The sequence below is a fragment of the Rhamphochromis longiceps genome, linkage group LG13 (genome assembly GCF_057381845.1).
Source record: "Rhamphochromis longiceps isolate RC_006_pf linkage group LG13, R_longiceps_female_GT1.1, whole genome shotgun sequence".
Classification (NCBI taxonomy): Eukaryota; Metazoa; Chordata; class Actinopteri; order Cichliformes; family Cichlidae; genus Rhamphochromis; species Rhamphochromis longiceps.
Window position 1 is genome coordinate 5,812,234 of NC_140569.1, and position 19,060 is coordinate 5,831,293.

At 40.2% G+C, this 19,060-nt stretch overlaps 2 protein-coding genes across 3 annotated transcripts in view; both read left to right on the forward strand.

Moving 5' to 3' along the window:
- Window positions 1-6,877, forward strand: part of LOC146655262 (protein kinase C epsilon type-like) — a 99,006-nt gene extending 92,129 nt beyond the window's left edge. Inside the window, exons 14-15 of the mRNA XM_085427264.1 lie at window positions 1,753-1,899; window positions 2,182-6,877. Coding sequence (XP_085283390.1) covers window positions 1,753-1,899; window positions 2,182-2,328 — 294 coding nt within the window. The 3' untranslated portion in view covers window positions 2,329-6,877. The remainder of the gene's footprint in view (window positions 1-1,752; window positions 1,900-2,181) is intronic.
- A 2,320-nt stretch (window positions 6,878-9,197) lies between these two features.
- The window catches only part of epas1b (endothelial PAS domain protein 1b), a 45,770-nt gene continuing 35,907 nt past the window's right edge, over window positions 9,198-19,060 (forward strand). Inside the window, exons 1-2 of one of the 2 annotated variants that reach the window (XM_085427265.1) lie at window positions 9,198-9,446; window positions 9,561-9,630. In XM_085427265.1, coding sequence (XP_085283391.1) covers window positions 9,605-9,630 — 26 coding nt within the window. In that variant the 5' untranslated portion in view covers window positions 9,198-9,446; window positions 9,561-9,604. Of the gene's footprint in view, window positions 9,631-19,060 lie in introns of both variants that reach the window. The other variant, XM_085427266.1, reaches the window with a different exon arrangement.

Sequence of the window (19,060 nt, forward strand, 5' to 3'; positions counted from 1 at the left end):
CGCTGTTGTCGACATCCAGCAAATGAGTTATTTAAGTAGTTTCGTACAGATTAAATAGAAACAGTTCACCTACACCAAGGGTGTCCAACTCCAGGCTTCGAGAGTCGGTGTGCTGCAGGTTTTAGATGTGTCCTTGATCCAACACAGCTGATTTAAATGACTAAATTACCTCTTCAACATGTCTTGAAGTTCTCCAGAAGCCTGGTAATGAACTGATCATTTGATTCAGGTATGTTGACCCAGGGTGAGATCTAAAACCTGCAGGACACCGGCCCTCGAGGCCTGGAGTTGGACACTCCTGACTTACGCAGTCTGCTATGTGGATAATGCGGCGTCCAGACTTTGGGGATTATTCTGAAGATTCTGAACCAATTTTAGATTCCACAAAGACAGAAAGAAATGGTTTCCACATATCATGATAATTCCAGTGGTGACATTTTTGGATATTTAGTAAGAACACAAATTAACATAATCAAATCACCCTTTTTACTACCGTCTTCTGAGTCTTTCATGATTTTTCTTGTGTTTTTCCTTATGCTACATAAGATATATAATTAGATCTTGTGTATATCTTATATAATTCTTACTTTTTGTTTGTTTGTTTTAGCACTAAAACTTTCACTTTATAAAGGATTCAAGTAGAGTGTATCACAATTGTCCTCGTGTTTCCCTGCTTTTGTCTCTTTTTCACATGTGAGTGAGGATGCTGCTTTTTTCTCAGTGTCATTTGTTGATCCATGTTTCCTGTTCCTCCACTAAAGCAACATAAGATAATTCCCTCTCTATTACTTTTGTCTCTGTGTGTTACTGGTTGTGTGTGCAGCACCACTTGTCCATTTGTGTATTTGTTCATCCAGTTTTTCCATCACAAGCTTTGCGTTTACCTTGGCTGTGGGTACAGTTTGACTGCAAAGCCTTGTGGGAAAGTGTGTGTTTATGTTGGACAGTGTCTTGGACTCTGACCGGTCACTTGACCGGTGCTATGGGCTCTGATTGGACATGTCATCCAGCTGAAGGACTTCAAGTCACATGAACAGCTTGTGCGCTACTGCCCCACTAGTTTTTAATTAACATACATGCGAAATATCCTGAAGGCATTTTAATAAAAAGCAATGGCTCTTATGTATCGTTTATACGAATAAGCAACTAATAGTCCCAGAATTTCCCCTTTTCTGCTTGAAAATATGGTGATTCTTCACATGCTGTTTTAGAAACCTTTGGATCTGAACCCATCCTGAGCCCTTTTTTTGCCTTTATACGTAAAAGATTGCATTAGAAAAAGAGCAAACTGTAATGCCAAAAATTAATTTCAGGTAGGAACACAATATTAGAAGAAGATTATTTCCATCAGTGGTAATTTATATTTGGTAGTGTGTTCTGGGGAGCAGCAGCAAGACCCTGAAGAGTCAGAAAAAAATGAAAGATTTTTAATTTTACTTTCTGTTCTGAAACAAAACTTTGTCTTTTTTAGATGTTTGGTGTTTTTGGCCTTATTGTGCGAATCTTCCTCTGACTCAGTCTGAGATCTCTGAAAATGATACCTGTTAATTGCTTCTTACAAGACTAGAATCAGGAAATGAAATAGAAATGAATAGTGAAACAGACTTAAAACCCTGTCTTAGTTTTTTCTTTCCTTCACAAAGACATTCTTGTTCAGCAGTGAATCTCCCTCTTTAAATCATATCCTTTAAAATGTTCTCACTCTTTTTCTTTTCGTCTTTGTTTCTCCTCTTTCTCTCTGGCACTTGTCAGTTTATGACTAAGAGCCCTAACAAGCGTCTGGGCTGCGTGATGGCTCAGGGTCTGGAGGAGGCCATTAAACTCCACCCGTTCTTTAGAGAGATTGACTGGACGCTGCTGGAGCAGAGGAAGATCAGACCACCGTTCAAACCTCGCATCGTGAGTACACACACGCTAAGTAACTAAGCAACTGTGGGGGAAAGCATCTGTAGACTGTTTGCAGAGGATGATGCAAAAATGTGAAGATTATTACTATTCTGTTCAAAGGTAGAGAGAAGAAGTTAAAGTTAAGCCTTTGTTGCAAAAATGCAATTTCTTTGAATGACCAAACACTGATCTTACTTGTTGAAGACTGCTGACACTGCTGCACACCCAGTTACTTCATGTCCAAAGGCTAAATCCACCAAAAGAAGACCTTATCTCTTCTTCCTTTCCTTCCAGAAAACCAAAAGGGACGTCAATAACTTTGACCAGGACTTCACCCGTGAGGAACCCGTTCTGACGCCTGTTGAAGAGAGCATCATCAAGCAGATCAACCAAGACGAGTTCAAAGGATTCTCCTATTTTGGCGATGAGACCAAAGCCTAGACACGTACATGCCGATGTGTAACATTAACCACAAACACCACACCACACCTGAAAAACTTTCAAAGACACCGTATTTAAAGAAACACGGCCTCCTGAGCTGTTCCAGGTTCTGACCACTCCAGGAAATATACTAGACCATTTGTATTACTCATTATGGTTTCTGTGCTCTTGTCGTTTGTCCATTTGTGCATATCCCATGGACCTCAAGCAGCATGCAAGTTCAGGTCAGTTACTGTAAGAAATGACCCGATGCTCCTTCGGCTGGTTCGGATGTGTTGTAAAAGCAGGCAGCGCGGCGGACAAAACCAAACTGAAGTAGATACAAAGGCGATACATGTTCTCTGTGTGTGAGAGTGAGAGAGAAATAAGATCATGTGTGTACAAGTGTGCATGCATGTGTTGTTGCACACCTCTTCTAGAGAGAGAGTCGTTTCTTTACATGATGTGCTGCGTCCTGTGTCTCAGTGTTTAAACAGTGTTTTTCCTTCCTACGTGTATGTAAATGAAAAAAAAAAATCATTGAACCAATGATTGTATTTAAACAAGAAATATCTTGAAAACTGTTTTATTCGTTATGGAAAGAAGTGTGGAAAGGAGGTGTGAGAAATCAGAGATTTTTCTGACGTTAAAAGTTTAGTCTCAGTATTCGTCAGTGCGTCATTACCTTAAATAATAACTCGAGAAGAGGCATCACTGGAGTGACACTTTGGCATTTTAAATTTGAGTTTAGCATTATGTCAGTAGTTCTGCTGTGCTCCGTTACTAACTTTCTTTTAGCTTCTCAACATCGACATTCCAGTTCCTCGTTAAAAAATACAAACAAAAACAAATGGTACTACTGTAGCTTACTACTGGGAGTGTCCATTATGGGGATGAGGTTTGCTTACAGTGTTAACAAGCTGTTTTGCATATAACACGATACTTGACACGGAGACACTAGTCTAGTAAAGCCAAATAACAAGCTGGAACAAGCTGAATCGGAAACGTCCGAGGTGCCCTTTAAAAACACGATTCATTTTAGCTGAAGTGCTTGTTACTGACTCTCTCGATGCACCTTGTGGAGCGAAATCTTCCTGGGTCAGCTCCTTAAACACCTTTTTGACCAGTTTATTCTTGAAATGCCTTGTGTGCGCGCGTGTGTGTACAGTAACTGTGTTACCAGTGAATGTACTGGACCTACTGTCTCTAACATGACAAACCAAACCCCCGTGATTCCACAGGAAAGTCGAGGATCGTACACAGAGGAGAATGTGTTCAACTGAATGTATTTGCTCTGCAGTGTGTGCGTGTGTGTGTGTGTGTGTGTGTGTGTGTCTGTGTGTCTGTGTGTGTGTGTACATACGAGGAGAGCCCGTTTTCCCATCAAGTTGTACTTATTTTTTTTAATTTGATACATTTCTTTTGGTTTTTGTTGAGTAGTTTTTACTGGATTGTCTTGTTCTTTTTGTGTTTTTAGAAATCTTTAAATTTCATGTTGTAGATTTCAGTGAAACTCACGTGATCAGACCCTCCTCTTCCTCCCCTCTCTTGTACGGCCTAAACATGGAAGTAAAATAAGCTTCAAATAAGGAAGAAATTGGACCGATTTTGCTCCATGTTGCAGGTTGATACCTTTATAGGGAGCTGAAAAGAATCCAGAAATGTTAAAGAAAACTCCATGTGCAATACTCTGAAATAGGAGTTTTGGGGGGTTTTCTATCTTTTTTGCTCTTTTTTCTTCCGTTGTTCCTGCATTTGAAGAGAAGTACAGTAGGTTCAGCTCACAGAGAGAAGTGACAAGTATTCACCACGTTCTCTCAGAAACCATCAAATAAGCATTTCAGCACCATTTCTCTCACATTCATATGTAATTGCCACACACTGATGAAAGATATTTGCCAAAAATTAATATTGTCAAGAGCAGCCAGCGCAGAAAGTAGCGTGCTATTATAAGAAAAACAATGGCTACACTTTAAAGTAGATTGAAGCTTTGAAATCTGCCTTCAGATCCTATAAAAAATAATCATTTATGTAAACATATCAATAAGTGCCCCTGAGGGCATATTTAACAGAAATTATGATGATAAGGGCACTAATAAACACAAACATGACCGTAAGTTTACTGGGAGCCTATTTAATAGACTAATACCTAAAGCGTATGTGCTCTTTAATTTCCTTGTACTTTTTCAGAAAGAACTGTGTAAATAATGGTCACAGTTCCCAAATAGCTAAACAGGAAGTAGTCTCTGTACCGCGATGGGCTCATGCACCACTAGTTGGAGCAAATCTAAACTCTCCTTGATGCTCAAACACAAGTGCACGTTTCATGTTGAGCTGCTATGTGAGTAAATGTGCAAACTTCAAATTCAATTTTAAGGAAATGTGCAACACTGGAGTGCTTGGAGGTCACAGGAGTTGGTATTCTTAACCTGTCCCATGCAGGTTGTGGACATCAACACCTTTCTTAACTCGTCATGGTGACCATTTAGTTTGGTCATTTGTAGTTTTAATTCTTACTTAGAATGATTCTTACAAAACAAATAAATGACAAAATTAATCGAACGGTGTGAGGGATGCTGGGCTGTTACCTTAAAGCCTGTCTGACAGGGGCAGCCTCCACCCATATGTGTGACACCCCATCACGAAGAGGCAACAACAGCTCCAGTAGGAGAGGACATAGACCAACACGGTAGCCACAAGGGAGACAACACCCCGGTTCTGTGCTGAGAAATCCTTGGTTATCTGGGGGCAGAAGCAGTTGCAGGTAATCTGTTAAAATATCTGGAACATGTTAGATCTTCTTGACAGATCATGGGGCACACAGCCTCAGAGCAGGAAGGTCCCAGGTTCAAATCCACCATCTGGCTATGGCTTTTCTGGGTGGAGTTTGCATGTTCTTCCTGCATCTGCATGGGTTCGCTCCAGGTACTTCTTCCAACCGTCCAAAGACATGCAGATAGTAGATGTTAGGTGAACTGGTGATTCTAAATTGGCCGTAGGTGTGGATGTCTACGTGTTAGCCCTGTCCAAAATGCCAATTTCATCCTATGGCAGCTGGGATAGGCTCCAGCTCGCCTTGACCCTGAATTGGATGGATGATGCTGGCCAAAGACTTTGATTTTGAATTAGACAAGGACAAAACTACTGCACTGGCACTGATGGGTTGCATTTAATTTACAACTCACAAAATAACAACTTAAAATCAATAACAGCTGATTATCATGTTTTTGTATTTGTTGAAACAAACAGAAAGAAAATGCAGTTACAATTAAAATCCGATTCATCTCCACGTTTTAGCTGCCTAACCTCAAGATATCACCCTGAAATTACAGGGATACACGATGAGTGTTTTTCAGACACGCCATTCTCAGATCTGAAGATTTTGAGTGCTGTGTGTAAAAAAGCATTATGATTGGAGCAAGACTGGTCCCGGTAATACACCAGAGCTGCTTGTGTCCACTGAGCACAATACTTCCACCAGACATGTAGCAGCACATTTCAGAAGTATCTCAGAAGCTACTTTTGGTCCCTTTAAGGTAGCACAGAGTAGAGGAAGAAGGCAGGGTGTCAGGGATGTTAACGGCATAGAATAAATGTTCAATTTCCAAAATGATTCCCCATCCATTCCCATAAAGCCTCTGCTTACGAAGTGCTCAAACATTTCAAGGGTGATACTGCATTTTTTGGACCGGTACCAGCGCCAGTCAGTTAAAGCTGAACAAACTGTGTGATGACAGCATTTATAAATGTCATCAAGCATCTTTTATGCTTTTTCTTTTTATTGTGTAAAAGAAAGAAATCTGACAACATACAGCTGTGATTGGCTAATATCAGCCAAAAGATGACAACATAAGACCGTTACTGCGAAACTGGTTTCAAATCGTGCTAAAACAGTTACATATGTGGTAATTTGTGGGAGTTGTGATCTAATTTTATTCACATGCAGATAACATTTAAATGAGCTTTCATTAAAGTCCAAGAATAGCACAACAAGCAGCACCGTTCATGTAGCAGTAAAACCCATGCTGTAGCAGCAGTTTAAAGAGCTGAAGATGCGTTACTGTAAATACAGCGGATCTATCGATTAACGTTGTCCAACTTTTCTTCTTCTCTCGTGTCTCCTGTTGCTTTAGTCTTTCATTTGAAAAAAAAAAAGTCAAACTATTTGTCCCACTACAACTAGAAAGGGATGCCTAGTCCTCCATGTTAAATGCCATTTCCAACAAAAACATCCTTCATGTAGGAAGCTCATCTTCACTCGTTGTCACATCAGCGATGGAGGCGGTTGGAGATAAATGTAAAACAAGGAGGCATGATGTTGATTTCAAACAGTGGATACAGTATTATGATGCATACAGTGTCAAACGTTCATCTTCCCGCAGAGTGTTACTGTATGTTTATGCGGTTTGTTCGCAGTCCCTGTATTTGTGAAGCTCTGTCTGTACATTTTGTTCATTGATGAATTATTTCCATGCCCTTCATGTGTGTTTATGTTGATTTTTTCTTTTCGCCCTTTTGCGCTACGTGCCAAATGTACTGTATTTTAAAAGGATGTGAAGGTGTATTTTAATTTTTTTGAAATGAATTAAATATCATGATGTCAAAGAGAGACGGCTGTTTGTTTGGTGTATCATTTCAGCTCCTATGATTTTTAATGCTCACTTTGCACTGATTTCAGATGTGTCAAAAAAAACAGATGAAAATATGTTTTATAATTTGCTCCCCATATTACATCACAGTGAGCAAAAAGCAGAAGCTACTGTATGTGTATCTTTTCCATCTGAAATATTTGAGATGTTGACTCAGGAGGACAATGTTAAACACACAAAGCATGTGTTTCTGAACAATGCGGTGCAACCTGCTCTTAAAACGACAGCTCATCTTTGATGTTTCGCTGAGAATAGCAACAATAGCTGTGACGCAGGCTGTTTATTGCTGTCTACTTTGGTTTTTAGTTGTACACCTTACATATCATAATTAGAAAAAGTGAATATTTAAAGCCAGCTCTTGGTCTGTTCTGCAGGTGCTTACACATAAACACAAATTGATACAGTTGTGTTACATCTACACCTGACAACCTGCAGCATAGATAGAAATCTGTTTTCTAGTTCAGCGGACAATGCCAGTAAATGACTCCCAAACGGCAACCGCCAGAAAAGTGCAAATGGTGAACTTGTATGGACTTTAATGGTAAAAATTTTCATGATAAGAGATTCAATATAGAAAATCTAAGTTTTACGTAAAACCCAGAACAAGATTTCCATTTTAACTGAGGCTAAAAGCAGGGCAGCAGGCTGTTTTCATTATTCTATTAAAGAATGAGTGGAAGAAATGAGTTTGGATGAATATACTTTCCATGTTTTTGACATTTTTTGAACGTTCTGGAGCGTCGCCGATGGAAACACTGCTGTGAAGACTGACAGCAGATCAGTGATAAGAAAGGCAAAGAGAAGACGACACGCGAGGCTGCTTCTCGTGCACGGGCCTCGGGACTGACTCCTGTCCTACTTAATCCAACTTAAAACTCTAGTAAAAACATTTAGTACATTTTATACTTTTCAAGTTAACTAAGACCACAGGTCATTCAATGACGTTAGGCTGACGTTGCATGCCGCGGCATTTTAATCTGACACAAGACACTGAAAATGTCAAGAATTCCATGGTTGGAAGTTGGAACCATGGAATGTGTATATATATATATGTGTGTGTGTGTGTGTGTGTGTGTGTGTGTGTGTGTGTGTGTGTGCGCGCGCGCGCGCGCGCGCGCACGTGCTCGTGTGTGAAGCAACCTTAGGTTGCAAACATTGTAAAGAAAAAATGCTGACAATGGTTAAATAATTAAAGCACACAATAATGGTTGTGTAACAGGTTGTGTAACAGTACTTACAGTACTACAAACTACAACACTATAGATTTTGGTTGTATTGTGCAATGGTGACATTAGTGTGTTTCAAACAACAGATTGTAGATGTATCATAGTCATGACACACCTATGACATGCAGACTATGACCATGACATCACTCACTGGTTTTGAATTCCACATTTTAAAGTTTCAACAATAGCATTTTGAGTGTCGTCGTGTTTTTTGAGCGAGCGTGGAGACGGTGGAATAATCACCGCGGCCGTCGCCCTGATTCCAGTATCCAGATGCATCCAGTTGTTAAATAAAGAAAATCATCCCACTCTGTGGAGGCTTTTCACCACTAGAAAAGCAGAAATGGTAAAAAAAAAATGAGTTACCTGACTCAAAATCTGAATTTACTGACCAAGGGTCTCAAAATGTCAATTCACTTTCAAGTAAGACATAATTTTACTGAACTTGGAGGTTGAGCGTTACCTGATTAGGATTTCCTAAGTTTAATACATGAACTATAAATGATGGGCAAACTCTGGCAAACTTAAGACTGTTTTTTAAACTTCTTAGTCTAAGTTGACACAGCATTTCCTCCAGTAAAAGTTTAGTTTCTCCTAGAAAGGTCGCACGAGTAGTTAAACTGTGCCTTTAAAGGAGCAGAACTAGGATACACTGTTAAAGAGTTAAAACTCACTTTTGAGACAATCTGATCCTGTGTGTTTATGGCATAAAGATAAATTCTCAGAACAGTCGTAATCATGGTTTCATGTAAAGCTTCATAAGCTTACATTAAAGTGAGAGGTGACTACATTATACTTCTAGTCTGGTTACTGTAGGCTAGTTTTTAGGCCAAAAAGCGACTTTATCTACAGATTGTCCGCACTGGAGCTTTATAACGTCCTCACCTGTAGGAACAAGATCAACCTGCACAAAACAGGTAAGGAGCTCAGCGGCCACAGTGGGAGGGGCGGGGCTGAATAAAGGGGCGGGGTGGTCTCCCGGTGGCATTTCCAGCCAATCAGCTGTTCGGGACTGAGCTTCAGCTGAGCCTCAGGTCAGAGGCAGAGCAGCTCTGGGAGTTTGCATATCAGCAAGCGAAGAAAAGTTTTGACAAGCGGACCTGCGGGCGGCTTCTGTCAGCAGCAGCAGCTCAGCGTTCAGCCTGTGTGGAGTCTTTTCTCAGCGGGTGAGAGGTTGTACAATCCTCGGCAGTGTTCTGAGACTGTACGGCCCCAATCCCCCAGCTCAATCACCGCCAGCCTGGACTAACTGAACGCTTCACAGGTTTAATGACTTCATCTGTCAGCGGGCTCCTTGTGACCTGCGCACTTCGGTCTTAAACCTGCTTTTTCTCGTCTCCCTATTTTTTTTTAATATAATTTTGTTTTAACTCTAAAGTTGGACTTTACTCAAGACTGTCGTGGAAACAGCATTGCGAAAATATGACAGCCGAAAAGGAGAAAAAGAGGTAAGAGATACTGGATTCACTCCTCTCCTTCAGCCTCTCTGCGGTTTTAATTGCCTTCCGCTTGGATGTGACTTTATTAATTCGCGGATTTAATAACAGAGGCTGTTTATTTAGTGCAGAAATTGCCTGACAGTTGGCTGCTGTGGCACAGAGAGGGACCTGTTGCTGCAGTGCTGCATGTGACTTGGCCTAGCTTTGCGCTCTCTGCTTGTTTGGAAGGCAGCGACAGGCGGTGGTTTCACACAGCTTTAATCTTAGCATTGCATTAATTCTGATGCACCGGGGCTGGAAGGCAAGTGGCCGGTTTAGCCTGTAACTGAACCGAGCGTTTGTTTTGGAAATGAGCTGATTTGGCTTTCACTGCGAGAAGCCGCAGTCACATTGAATTGTGCATATTTTAAAACCCCGAATGAACTTTAAAGGACTTTAAAATACTTTCTAAATATATTCAAATTTGAAATTTAATACAATTTCTGATCTGCTTCTCGCTCATTCTAAGGTTAAACCCCACTACTGACTAATTTCCACATTAAGTGGTCCTGTAAACAAACCATTAACTTTTAAAAAAGGATGTGTGTAAATACCTCTATGCACAACACTTGTAATCTTTTTAAATGGAAGTTATGAAGTTTCATATGAAGAAAATTTTTCTTGCATAATTAAACCCACATAAAACACTTTGATCCTGCACACAGGATGCAGAGCAGACACAGAGAAGGCTCAACTTGCATGCGAAGTAGCAGCTTACTATAGAAAGGTGCATGTCATTATGAATGTATAAATATTAACAAGATCTACATGGACTTTTGAACAAGTGGTAACAAGAAGAAAAAAAAAAGACACCACACTTTTTTTTTCTTTTTTTTTTTTAAGTAAGGCAGCACTTTCTGGAGAGAATCCAAGCTCTTAACCTTTAACCTCCTTTTAACAGAAGCTGGGCATCAGTAAAGGATAATCAGTCATTACAGCAGATATCAGACTGCCTGATCAGGAAAGTTCTAGACCTGCAGATATATTGCAGTACCTTGCTCTTGCTCTAACCACCTGATGTTTAGCCAAAATCTCAAAAACTGATATTTGGCGGCATGACTGGCAGCATTCATAGAGCTGTGACATCTTTTTTTTTTTCTTAACTTAGTCATATCACACAGCATGATAATCTTGTCCTGTAACTAGTCAAACAGGAGATAATTGTGCATGTTTTATCTAGGTCAGTGTATCCCAGCATTGATCTGACCAGTGAAGTTGTTTATAATTTGGCTCTAATTATGTATTGTAATATTTCAGGTTTCTTCAGTTTCCCTGGCTTTATTCCCTTTTTTCTGGTTGTTAATTGTTCATCAGTAGCCATGAAGCCTCAGGCTTAGTAATAATGCTTTACTCGTCTCAGCCTGTCTTGGTTTGTGTGGTCACAACAGGCCAGTTAGCTTTAACATCTTACCTGTGGGAAATTCTAAATTAGGTTTCCTGGTTGATTCCTGGTGAGAGCGTGAAACGATGCTCAACTTAATATTTAATTAAGAGATTCCCAGAGATTTTCTGCAAATTAATCTTTCACACTACCTGGAGAAGAAAACTGATTTCAACCAGTGCAGCTGTTTTCGCTTGACACCTGCTTGTATGTCCTGTGCACCTCGGACTCTTTTCTCTGACTCTTGTCTGTCAGATCAAGCGTAAAGGTGAACAAAGCAGGGGACTAAGGCAGGATAACTGTGCCAGGGGTGAAAACATTCAGAGAAAGAGGGAGAAAATGACTTGGGGAGATGGAAAGTGAGATGAGTATAGGGCATTTCCTCTGACTGGTCAACGCCTCTGTGCTCCCACTGAAGACCTATCGGCCATTTTAGGGAAAAGGATCTCTGCAAGTGTGTCTCTGTCAGGCTGCACATGAAAAGCGTGTGTGTGTAAGTGTGTGAGAGTTCACTGGTGTTTGTCCTCTCGCTGGTGTGCTCTGTGTGTGTTTGTCTTTGTGTCACACAGTAGTATGTTGTCACTGCTGCTGCCTGGAAGTCATAATTGGTTTGGTAAGTTTTGATTCATGACAGCTGCCAGTGTTTATTTGAGATCCGGTGTCTCTCACTGGTTTTATTAATAATAATCATGTGGATGTGATGAACTGACTTCTTGTCCGGCAGGTACATATTTTCTGTATCCTGATACACAAAAAGATTTCAGAAGATTTTCATCACAGAGTCACTGATTTTTCTTTATATGTTGGTGTGCGTGTCTATTTTAAAGCTACAGCTGGAACGTATTTGATGTTTTTTTTTTTGCTTATTGTTTTGTAAAAGCCCAACATGTTCATGGAAGAAGGAAAAATGAACTGTCAGATATCTGCAAATGGAGAAAATAATAAGTGTTTTTTAATAACTGATTAATCATTTATGTTTCTGCAGTTGGAACTTTAAAGGCAAATATTCAAAAATTTGATGGGTTGGGACTTCATCAGTAACTGAAAGTTAAAAAAGAAAATGCACAAATCAACAAACAGACTTGATGAGGGGGAAAAGTAGTGATTTCACACTGTAGTTGAACCCTCTTGTCTCCTACATGTACTATCTTGGATCTTTTGGATCAAGCTTCCACCTTATGCGGGCTTTGCCTTTTTTTTTTTTTTTTTGCTTGGAAGATGTTTTGTCAGAGAGAAAATGCATTCCCCCTTGAAGCAAAACTGAGAATGCAGTAAAGCAAAATTGGAGGAAACTGGGTACTTTTTAGGTTTTTCTACATTGCCATTACGAGTTTCGGCAAGTTAAAGCAGTCGCACAAGTTCTTAGAAAAACAGAAGAAACGTAATCAGATAAATCGGTTAATAAGAAAAAAAAAAAAAAAAAGTTCAAACTAAAGGCACAAATAAATTCAGGATAGCCTCTCAGGAGTACCTTTTCACAAGAGCCCGAAAAGAGGAGCCCGAAAATGTTACAAGAGCCTTGAACTGGGTGAAAAACATCTGATAAAGTCTGTGTGCGTAAGGCCAGCTTTGTGTCTTGTCATCCACTGAGTCAACGCTGATTTGAACTGTCACTGCAATCTTTTCTGAGTCTTGATGATATTAGTTGCTGGTAGAGTTACCACACCTTTCTGATTTGGAGCAAAGAAACACTTCCTGAGTTTGTATAAGCAGCCAGCAGTGCTCCCAAAACCCCAAAATGTCCTCCAGGCAAGCTGAAATTCCCAAAATAACAATGACTGCAAGGGTGTCGGCCGTACATCAGTGGGAAAGTAAAGCTCTCTCTTATTTTTGAATTGCATCTCATATTTTGTGTTATCAATAATATAAACATAATTTTCTTGCGACAATAATTTGGATTTTGTTACTTGTTGAGTTGCGATGATGATTATTACAACGCTGTAAGTCCAAGTCACCTGATCTGTTATATTCTTATGTCTGCGCCACGTTCACATCGTGAACTTTTCCTGTTATGTTAGTGTGACTACTATAATCGGCAATAAGTTCAAAATGTTCTCCATCATTTAAGCCAAAAAAATCTTCACTGTATTGCTTTGTAGCTTTCTTTTATTCATTTCTTAGACCCGAGTGTTTACATTGCTCAACTGGATTCACAAGTAATGTTACATTACTAGTATTTTTCTTGTTATGTATAACAGTGGTTGACATAGTGTACACTTGTATGTTTACTTTGGTTTGTAACAACTTCAGAAAGCCGTTACCACAACCTGACTCCGTAACACACCAGCAGTGTTTGTCACGCTACTGAATACATTGAATAGCTTCTTTTCTCCTTTTTTTTTTTTTTTTTTTTTTTTTTACATGTTGGTCTACTGATACCAGAAATAAGTTGTGGGCTTGTGAGGAACTCCTCTCGCTTCTTTCAGCATGTGATCCCATTGGAAACAATGCTCAAAGGTCAGAGTCCAGGGCAGCTGCCAGGCAGATATACATTACATGACTGCTGAGAGATTGAGCCATTCGGGTGTATTTTCTGTCTCTTTGGAGGACATTTTACCGTTATCATAGTTGGTGGGGGTGTAGCTGTATATTCTAGCAATAACAAAATGGGCCAATTTAAATTGTGGATGTTAAAAAAATATATTAAGAACCTTATCATAGCAGTTTCTAGGTATAAAACTTTTGCATTTATTGAGGAGATGATTTGGTTTTAATTCTAGGAGGAAAAACAACTAGTAGCCATGTGCATGTTAAGTCATCTTAACAAGAACCACATTTTATGGTGTCTTTGAGGTGTTTATATGACAGCTGTGGGGTTCTTTTTCTTCTAATCTCCACACCAAAACATAGCTGAATGAATTTAAGACCTTTAATGACTTTGAGTTTAGTTTCTCTTAATGACTGTTTTATAGGAGATGGTACATACTAAGCTGTCTGTCTGTAACCTTTCACTCACTCCAAAGACTCAACGGGAAAATGTCTGAAAAGTTTTTCTTTTTGAGGGAATATATGCTGAGCTAGAATCACTTTATTTTATGGACCGCATGTAGCCCAGTTTAAACCTCAGACCAGTTGAACTGTAATAACTTAAAAAGAAATGCCTCCAAATTTTCCCTTTGTTTGTTTTAAGAGGTACATATGGAAAACATTGACATTTAATGAACCATCCATTTATAAAATATATGGGCCGGCTCAAATGACTTTGTAAAAACAAGTGTCATTTAAACAACTTATCGTAAATCAAAGAAGCAGATCGTCACAGCGGCCACAGGTCGTGTTTGTTTTTTCCTGTCAGGAGGCTGAAAAACTTCTGGTTTGGACGAAATTAACAAGCAACAGTTTTATGATTTGCTCCAAGTATAACCTGCAACTTGATTATTAGAGTAATATATAATGAAAAGTGTAAAATGCAGTTTTGATGCAGTGGGCTGGACTCACCTTTTGATGATCTGACATCAGGCAGTGTTAATGCTTGCTGAATAATTCTGGCAGCTTGTTTGAGCTGTCAGTGCTGCAGTGCTTTTAAGCTAGAACTGCTCACATTCATCATATTGGTCATGTTGAACCTTATCCTGAGTGGTGTTGGTGCTGTGGAGCGAGTAGTTTAAAAGCCTGATTTGTGGTTTTAATGATCTCCTAAACACACCAGTTTGGCAACATATTCTTGCTGTTGTTACATCTTTGTGTCCTGCTTTCTTATGCTCATCCACGGGAAGGAGAGGGGAGGGTGAGGGAGGTGAGCAAGTTGCCAAAGATAAGACAGAGAGCACACAAAAGGGAGGACAGAAATAATCAAGAATAATCAAGTGGATGCAAAGGTGATTATAGATGAGCGTAAATCAATGAGGCATTTAAAGACCAATGAGTAAAGTGCAGAAGGAGCAGCTGTGGCGTTGCGTCAGATTACAGAAGCCCGTCAACTCAGTGCCTCCCATCCTCGCAGTGCTCCACAGTGGGCCGAGGGCTTGGTTGGCACAGAGCCTTCGTGCCTCTTTTGTGTGCTAACCTCGGGCAAACCCGGCCTCCCGACCCAAACATCACGCCACTTACAGAAGGCGTGCAACCTGCCCGCTGCAAGACAGAGGAGTGAAAGGAAAGACGGAGAGGGTGAAGCCCAAATGCTTAAAATTGGAGCTTGTTTGTTGTATTCAGAGATGGGAAGTGATTAAGTACATTAACTCAAGTAGAGTGCTTTAGTGAGGTTTGAAACTCTAAATCCTCAGTTCTTTAAAATAATTCATATTGGGAACAATATGTCTAAAATCTATCTTCCTTACTGCCCAGTCTAAAGAAGGAAAGCTTTACCTTTCCTTTTTTTTGGTTCTTTTTAAGTTGTGTTGGGATTTCCCAAAACGGTTTTCCCGGAGTGTGACAAAGCTGGAAACGTGACCTTAAATAATACTACCGGTAATGTTACACTTTTGGTTTGATGACTTACAAGAAGCGCCTCTTAACAACTCGCAATGATTCCCAGACCTCGACTGAACTTTGTCTTCAATATCAAGTATGGGCAGAATTTATTGCTTCCCTTAAGAAGGGGGTGGAGGGGAGGGGGGTGCTACAGTATGAGCTGCTCGCTGGCTCTGCCATTGTGAGTTATTTTCAGTTAGAATCTCAATAAACAAACAAAAGCTTGGTACCAGCAGCAACATTAGAAGACACTTCAGTCTGTTTGTCAGTTTTTGAGTCTCTGTGGTTAGGAATGTGTCCATTTATTTTGAGAGTCCACTGTTTGTGTTTGTCAAGCTCTTATTCAGTGTTTTACTCTGGGTAAACAATTTGAGAGGAAGATGAGGACCGAAACAATAGAGGCCAAACAAAAAGAGAAACTAAAGCGAGGTAGAGCGAGTGAAAGATTGAGTGGGGAGAGAGAGAGGCTTGGGGTTATTAAGTAGCAAAGTGATACAAACACAGCTACGCTACATTTGCCAGCTGTGTGACTTGTGTGGTTTACCGTGAGTGATTCTTTCTGGGTGAACGGTTTTAAGCGAGCCCGCTGCTTCTCCTGCTGCTGCTTACGGACAGCGGTGGACTTGAAGCTTTAGAAGCATGTGTGGATTCAGAAAGAGGCGGCTGGCCAACAGCTATTTAACACATCAGCGCTGAGAGCACTTACAGAGCAGGAAGGACAGAATTTACAAGTTAATAAAAGTGCATGTCAGTGATTGTTACTTTCCAGCAACAGGTGTGGATTTATTTCATTTTTTCTATACAGTGCTGTGAATTGAGTGGGAATGCCTGTGAACAGAGTGCTTGTTTTACTTTGTTGCTTTTTACTGAACATGATCTTATTGACACAAGCTGTTTTTACACATGAGCCATGGAAAATGCTGGGAGAATCAGTTCTGAATTATCTGAAGGTTTCTCTTTCTCACATGTATCACGCCGCAGGGGATGGTTTGTGTCAGACGTGTTCTCACTACTGGAAGCGCGCTGGTTTGGTTTAGCAGAGGGAGCTGCCTGAGTAAAGGAGGACAATGATGAGCACTCACCTGCTGTGAATTCACTGGACAGCTTTAAAAAAAAAAAAACGGTGTTGTTCCCTCGTTGGAACAATCAGCATGACACAGCCTTGGTAAAAGGGAACTGGCTGTTTTTTATTTATTTTTTAAATGATTAAAAATGAGTTTCTTTTCTTTATAAGTACTCAGACTGTTGGAACGGTTGTTGTTTTTGGCTATCATAACCATTAGTTAAATGAGAAAACTCATCAACCATAATTAGACATAAAACGATCAACTATCTTATCTGCAGGTTTTTAGTGTTGGGGAATTTTTCACAAACACTCTGAGTGTTTAAACAAATTAGATTGCACTTCTTTCTGTAATTAAACTGTAAGTTTCTTCAGCTAGAGATGCAGTCTGTGAGTGAGTGCACCAACGAGCTGTAAATATCAAGCATTAAATAAAGAAAGAATGTTTCTGTTTTCAATGGCAAAAAGAGCTCAAAAGTGAGTGTGTGCAATAAACAAACTGGTAAACCTGAGACCCTGCTAACTGCTGAGGGCCCTGGTCAGCCGTACGTACAGTCCAGCGTCCCATTTGGCCATCAGACCCTTGCGCAGTGAGGGGGAAACAGCAGGGGAGGCGAGAAGTCGGTCTGGGAAACCTCTCTATATCTTTCCATTGTTATTTTTATCTCATTCATTCTCACCCGCCTACGCTACCTCCTCCTGTCTTTAACCTCTTTCTTTTTTGCTTTTCGCTCGTATCACATTGTCTCACATTTATTCTGGACACCCGACAGCGCTGTTTACCCCGCTCACTTTGTTGTTGTTGCCACGGCCTCCCCACCACACTTCTGTTCTTTGCCTCTTCTGCTTCGCCACATTCTCCTCTTTTTCAGAACTGTGTCTCCTTGCCATTTCCTTTTTCCCGTCCGCCAGCTCCCCTTCTTCCTTTTCCTCTGCTACCAAATTGGCTGAGATCCACGATCCCCTGTATGTCACCTGGCTGAGCTCCATCTCCCTGTAGACTTCCCGTTTCACCTCAAGAGTGACTGTGAAATGTTTGCTCTTCAAAGTCAGAAGCTGGACATAGAAAGTTGTGTGCAGAAGGGATTTTGCTTTATTTACCAATTTCTGAAACTCATCGTAACTAACTGTAGCCACATTTTCCTTAACTTTAAAGATGCCCTGTGGAGTTTTATTGTAAACATATTTGCATTTCCCACAAAAAACACAAGTAAAAAGTCCATGTAGCAAGAAGTCAGGGTGGAAGGAAATGTCAGCAAAACAGGGAATTTTAAAAAGGGACCTCTGTTGTTCTATTTCACACCGAAACATCTGCTTGACCGCAATCATTCCATATCCGCAGCCTTGTTTCTGTTATTGTAACCAATGATAAAGTTCCCTTAACTTCAACAGAAGAGTCATTTTAACTGCACTGCATAAAGACTGGATTCATGCTCCTTAAACACAGTGCAGCTGCATAAACTTTTACATTTATATGTATTCAAGTGTTCATGTTGAAGACTTGTACGTATGCATCTACAATTTCACCTCAAACTTGCTCTTAGAGGAAAACCTCACCCTGTAAAGTGACCCGAGTTTCATGTTGGGGGGGTCATCAGTGCTGATGAGAGCTATATCTCCAGTTAAGACTCTTATCCCACATTTCCACATTAACCAGTTTATGCACCAATCATCTTCCAGGATCAGGACATCAATATAGAGTTCTACTGCCATGTCCACAGGTGTCTAAGATTTGGTGTATCATTGTATGTGAGCAGGTGCAGTGGAAAAACGGTCTTCAGTCACCACCCACATCCATTGTGCAGATTTGCATGTCAGAACAGAACGTATGTGCACAAAGAGATGGCCTCATAGGGAGATCGGCCTAATAGAAATCAGATTAGATTATTTCTTTTTATGGGGATTTTTTGATCACACCTCATGCACTCATTAAAAGCAAACACAGAAAAAGCCTCCACATGCTCCCTCGTGCTTCACTGTTCTGGAGCTTTAGAGCGCATTCACAAATTTAGAAGTCCAGACACCGTCCTCTTAGTCTGGAATACAATGCACTTTAGCAAAAGTCACTTTGTAGTGCTCTGTAAGATTGTATATATATTTTTTTAATTTCACAGTGGAGTTTATGCTGTTTTAAAAAAAAATAAATAAATAAAAAATTCAGGAAACTTGTATATCTCTCCAGAACAACAGTTGTCATTATTTCACTTTTGTCATTTGAAAAGTTTTTGTGTTGAAAGAGATTACTGTTCCCTTTTGTTTCCCCCTCCTGTGTGTTAAAAGCTTTTTCCTTGAATGTCCTTTTCAGCTCTCTCGACACTTTTACTGTTCAAGGTGAATTTGCAAAACGGGACCGGAGGTCAAGAGCCGATAACCAGGACGGAACAGTAAATCAGGGCTTGTTTTTGACCTTCACCTGGTGCATTTTTTTTCTGCCAGAAAAACATTTTGCAAACACTTAAAAATGCCCCAAAATGAGTTTCGCAGCTTTTGAAGTCGAGTAACCTTGACTTGACAACTATGTCAGAAACTTGAGTGAAAGCAATAAT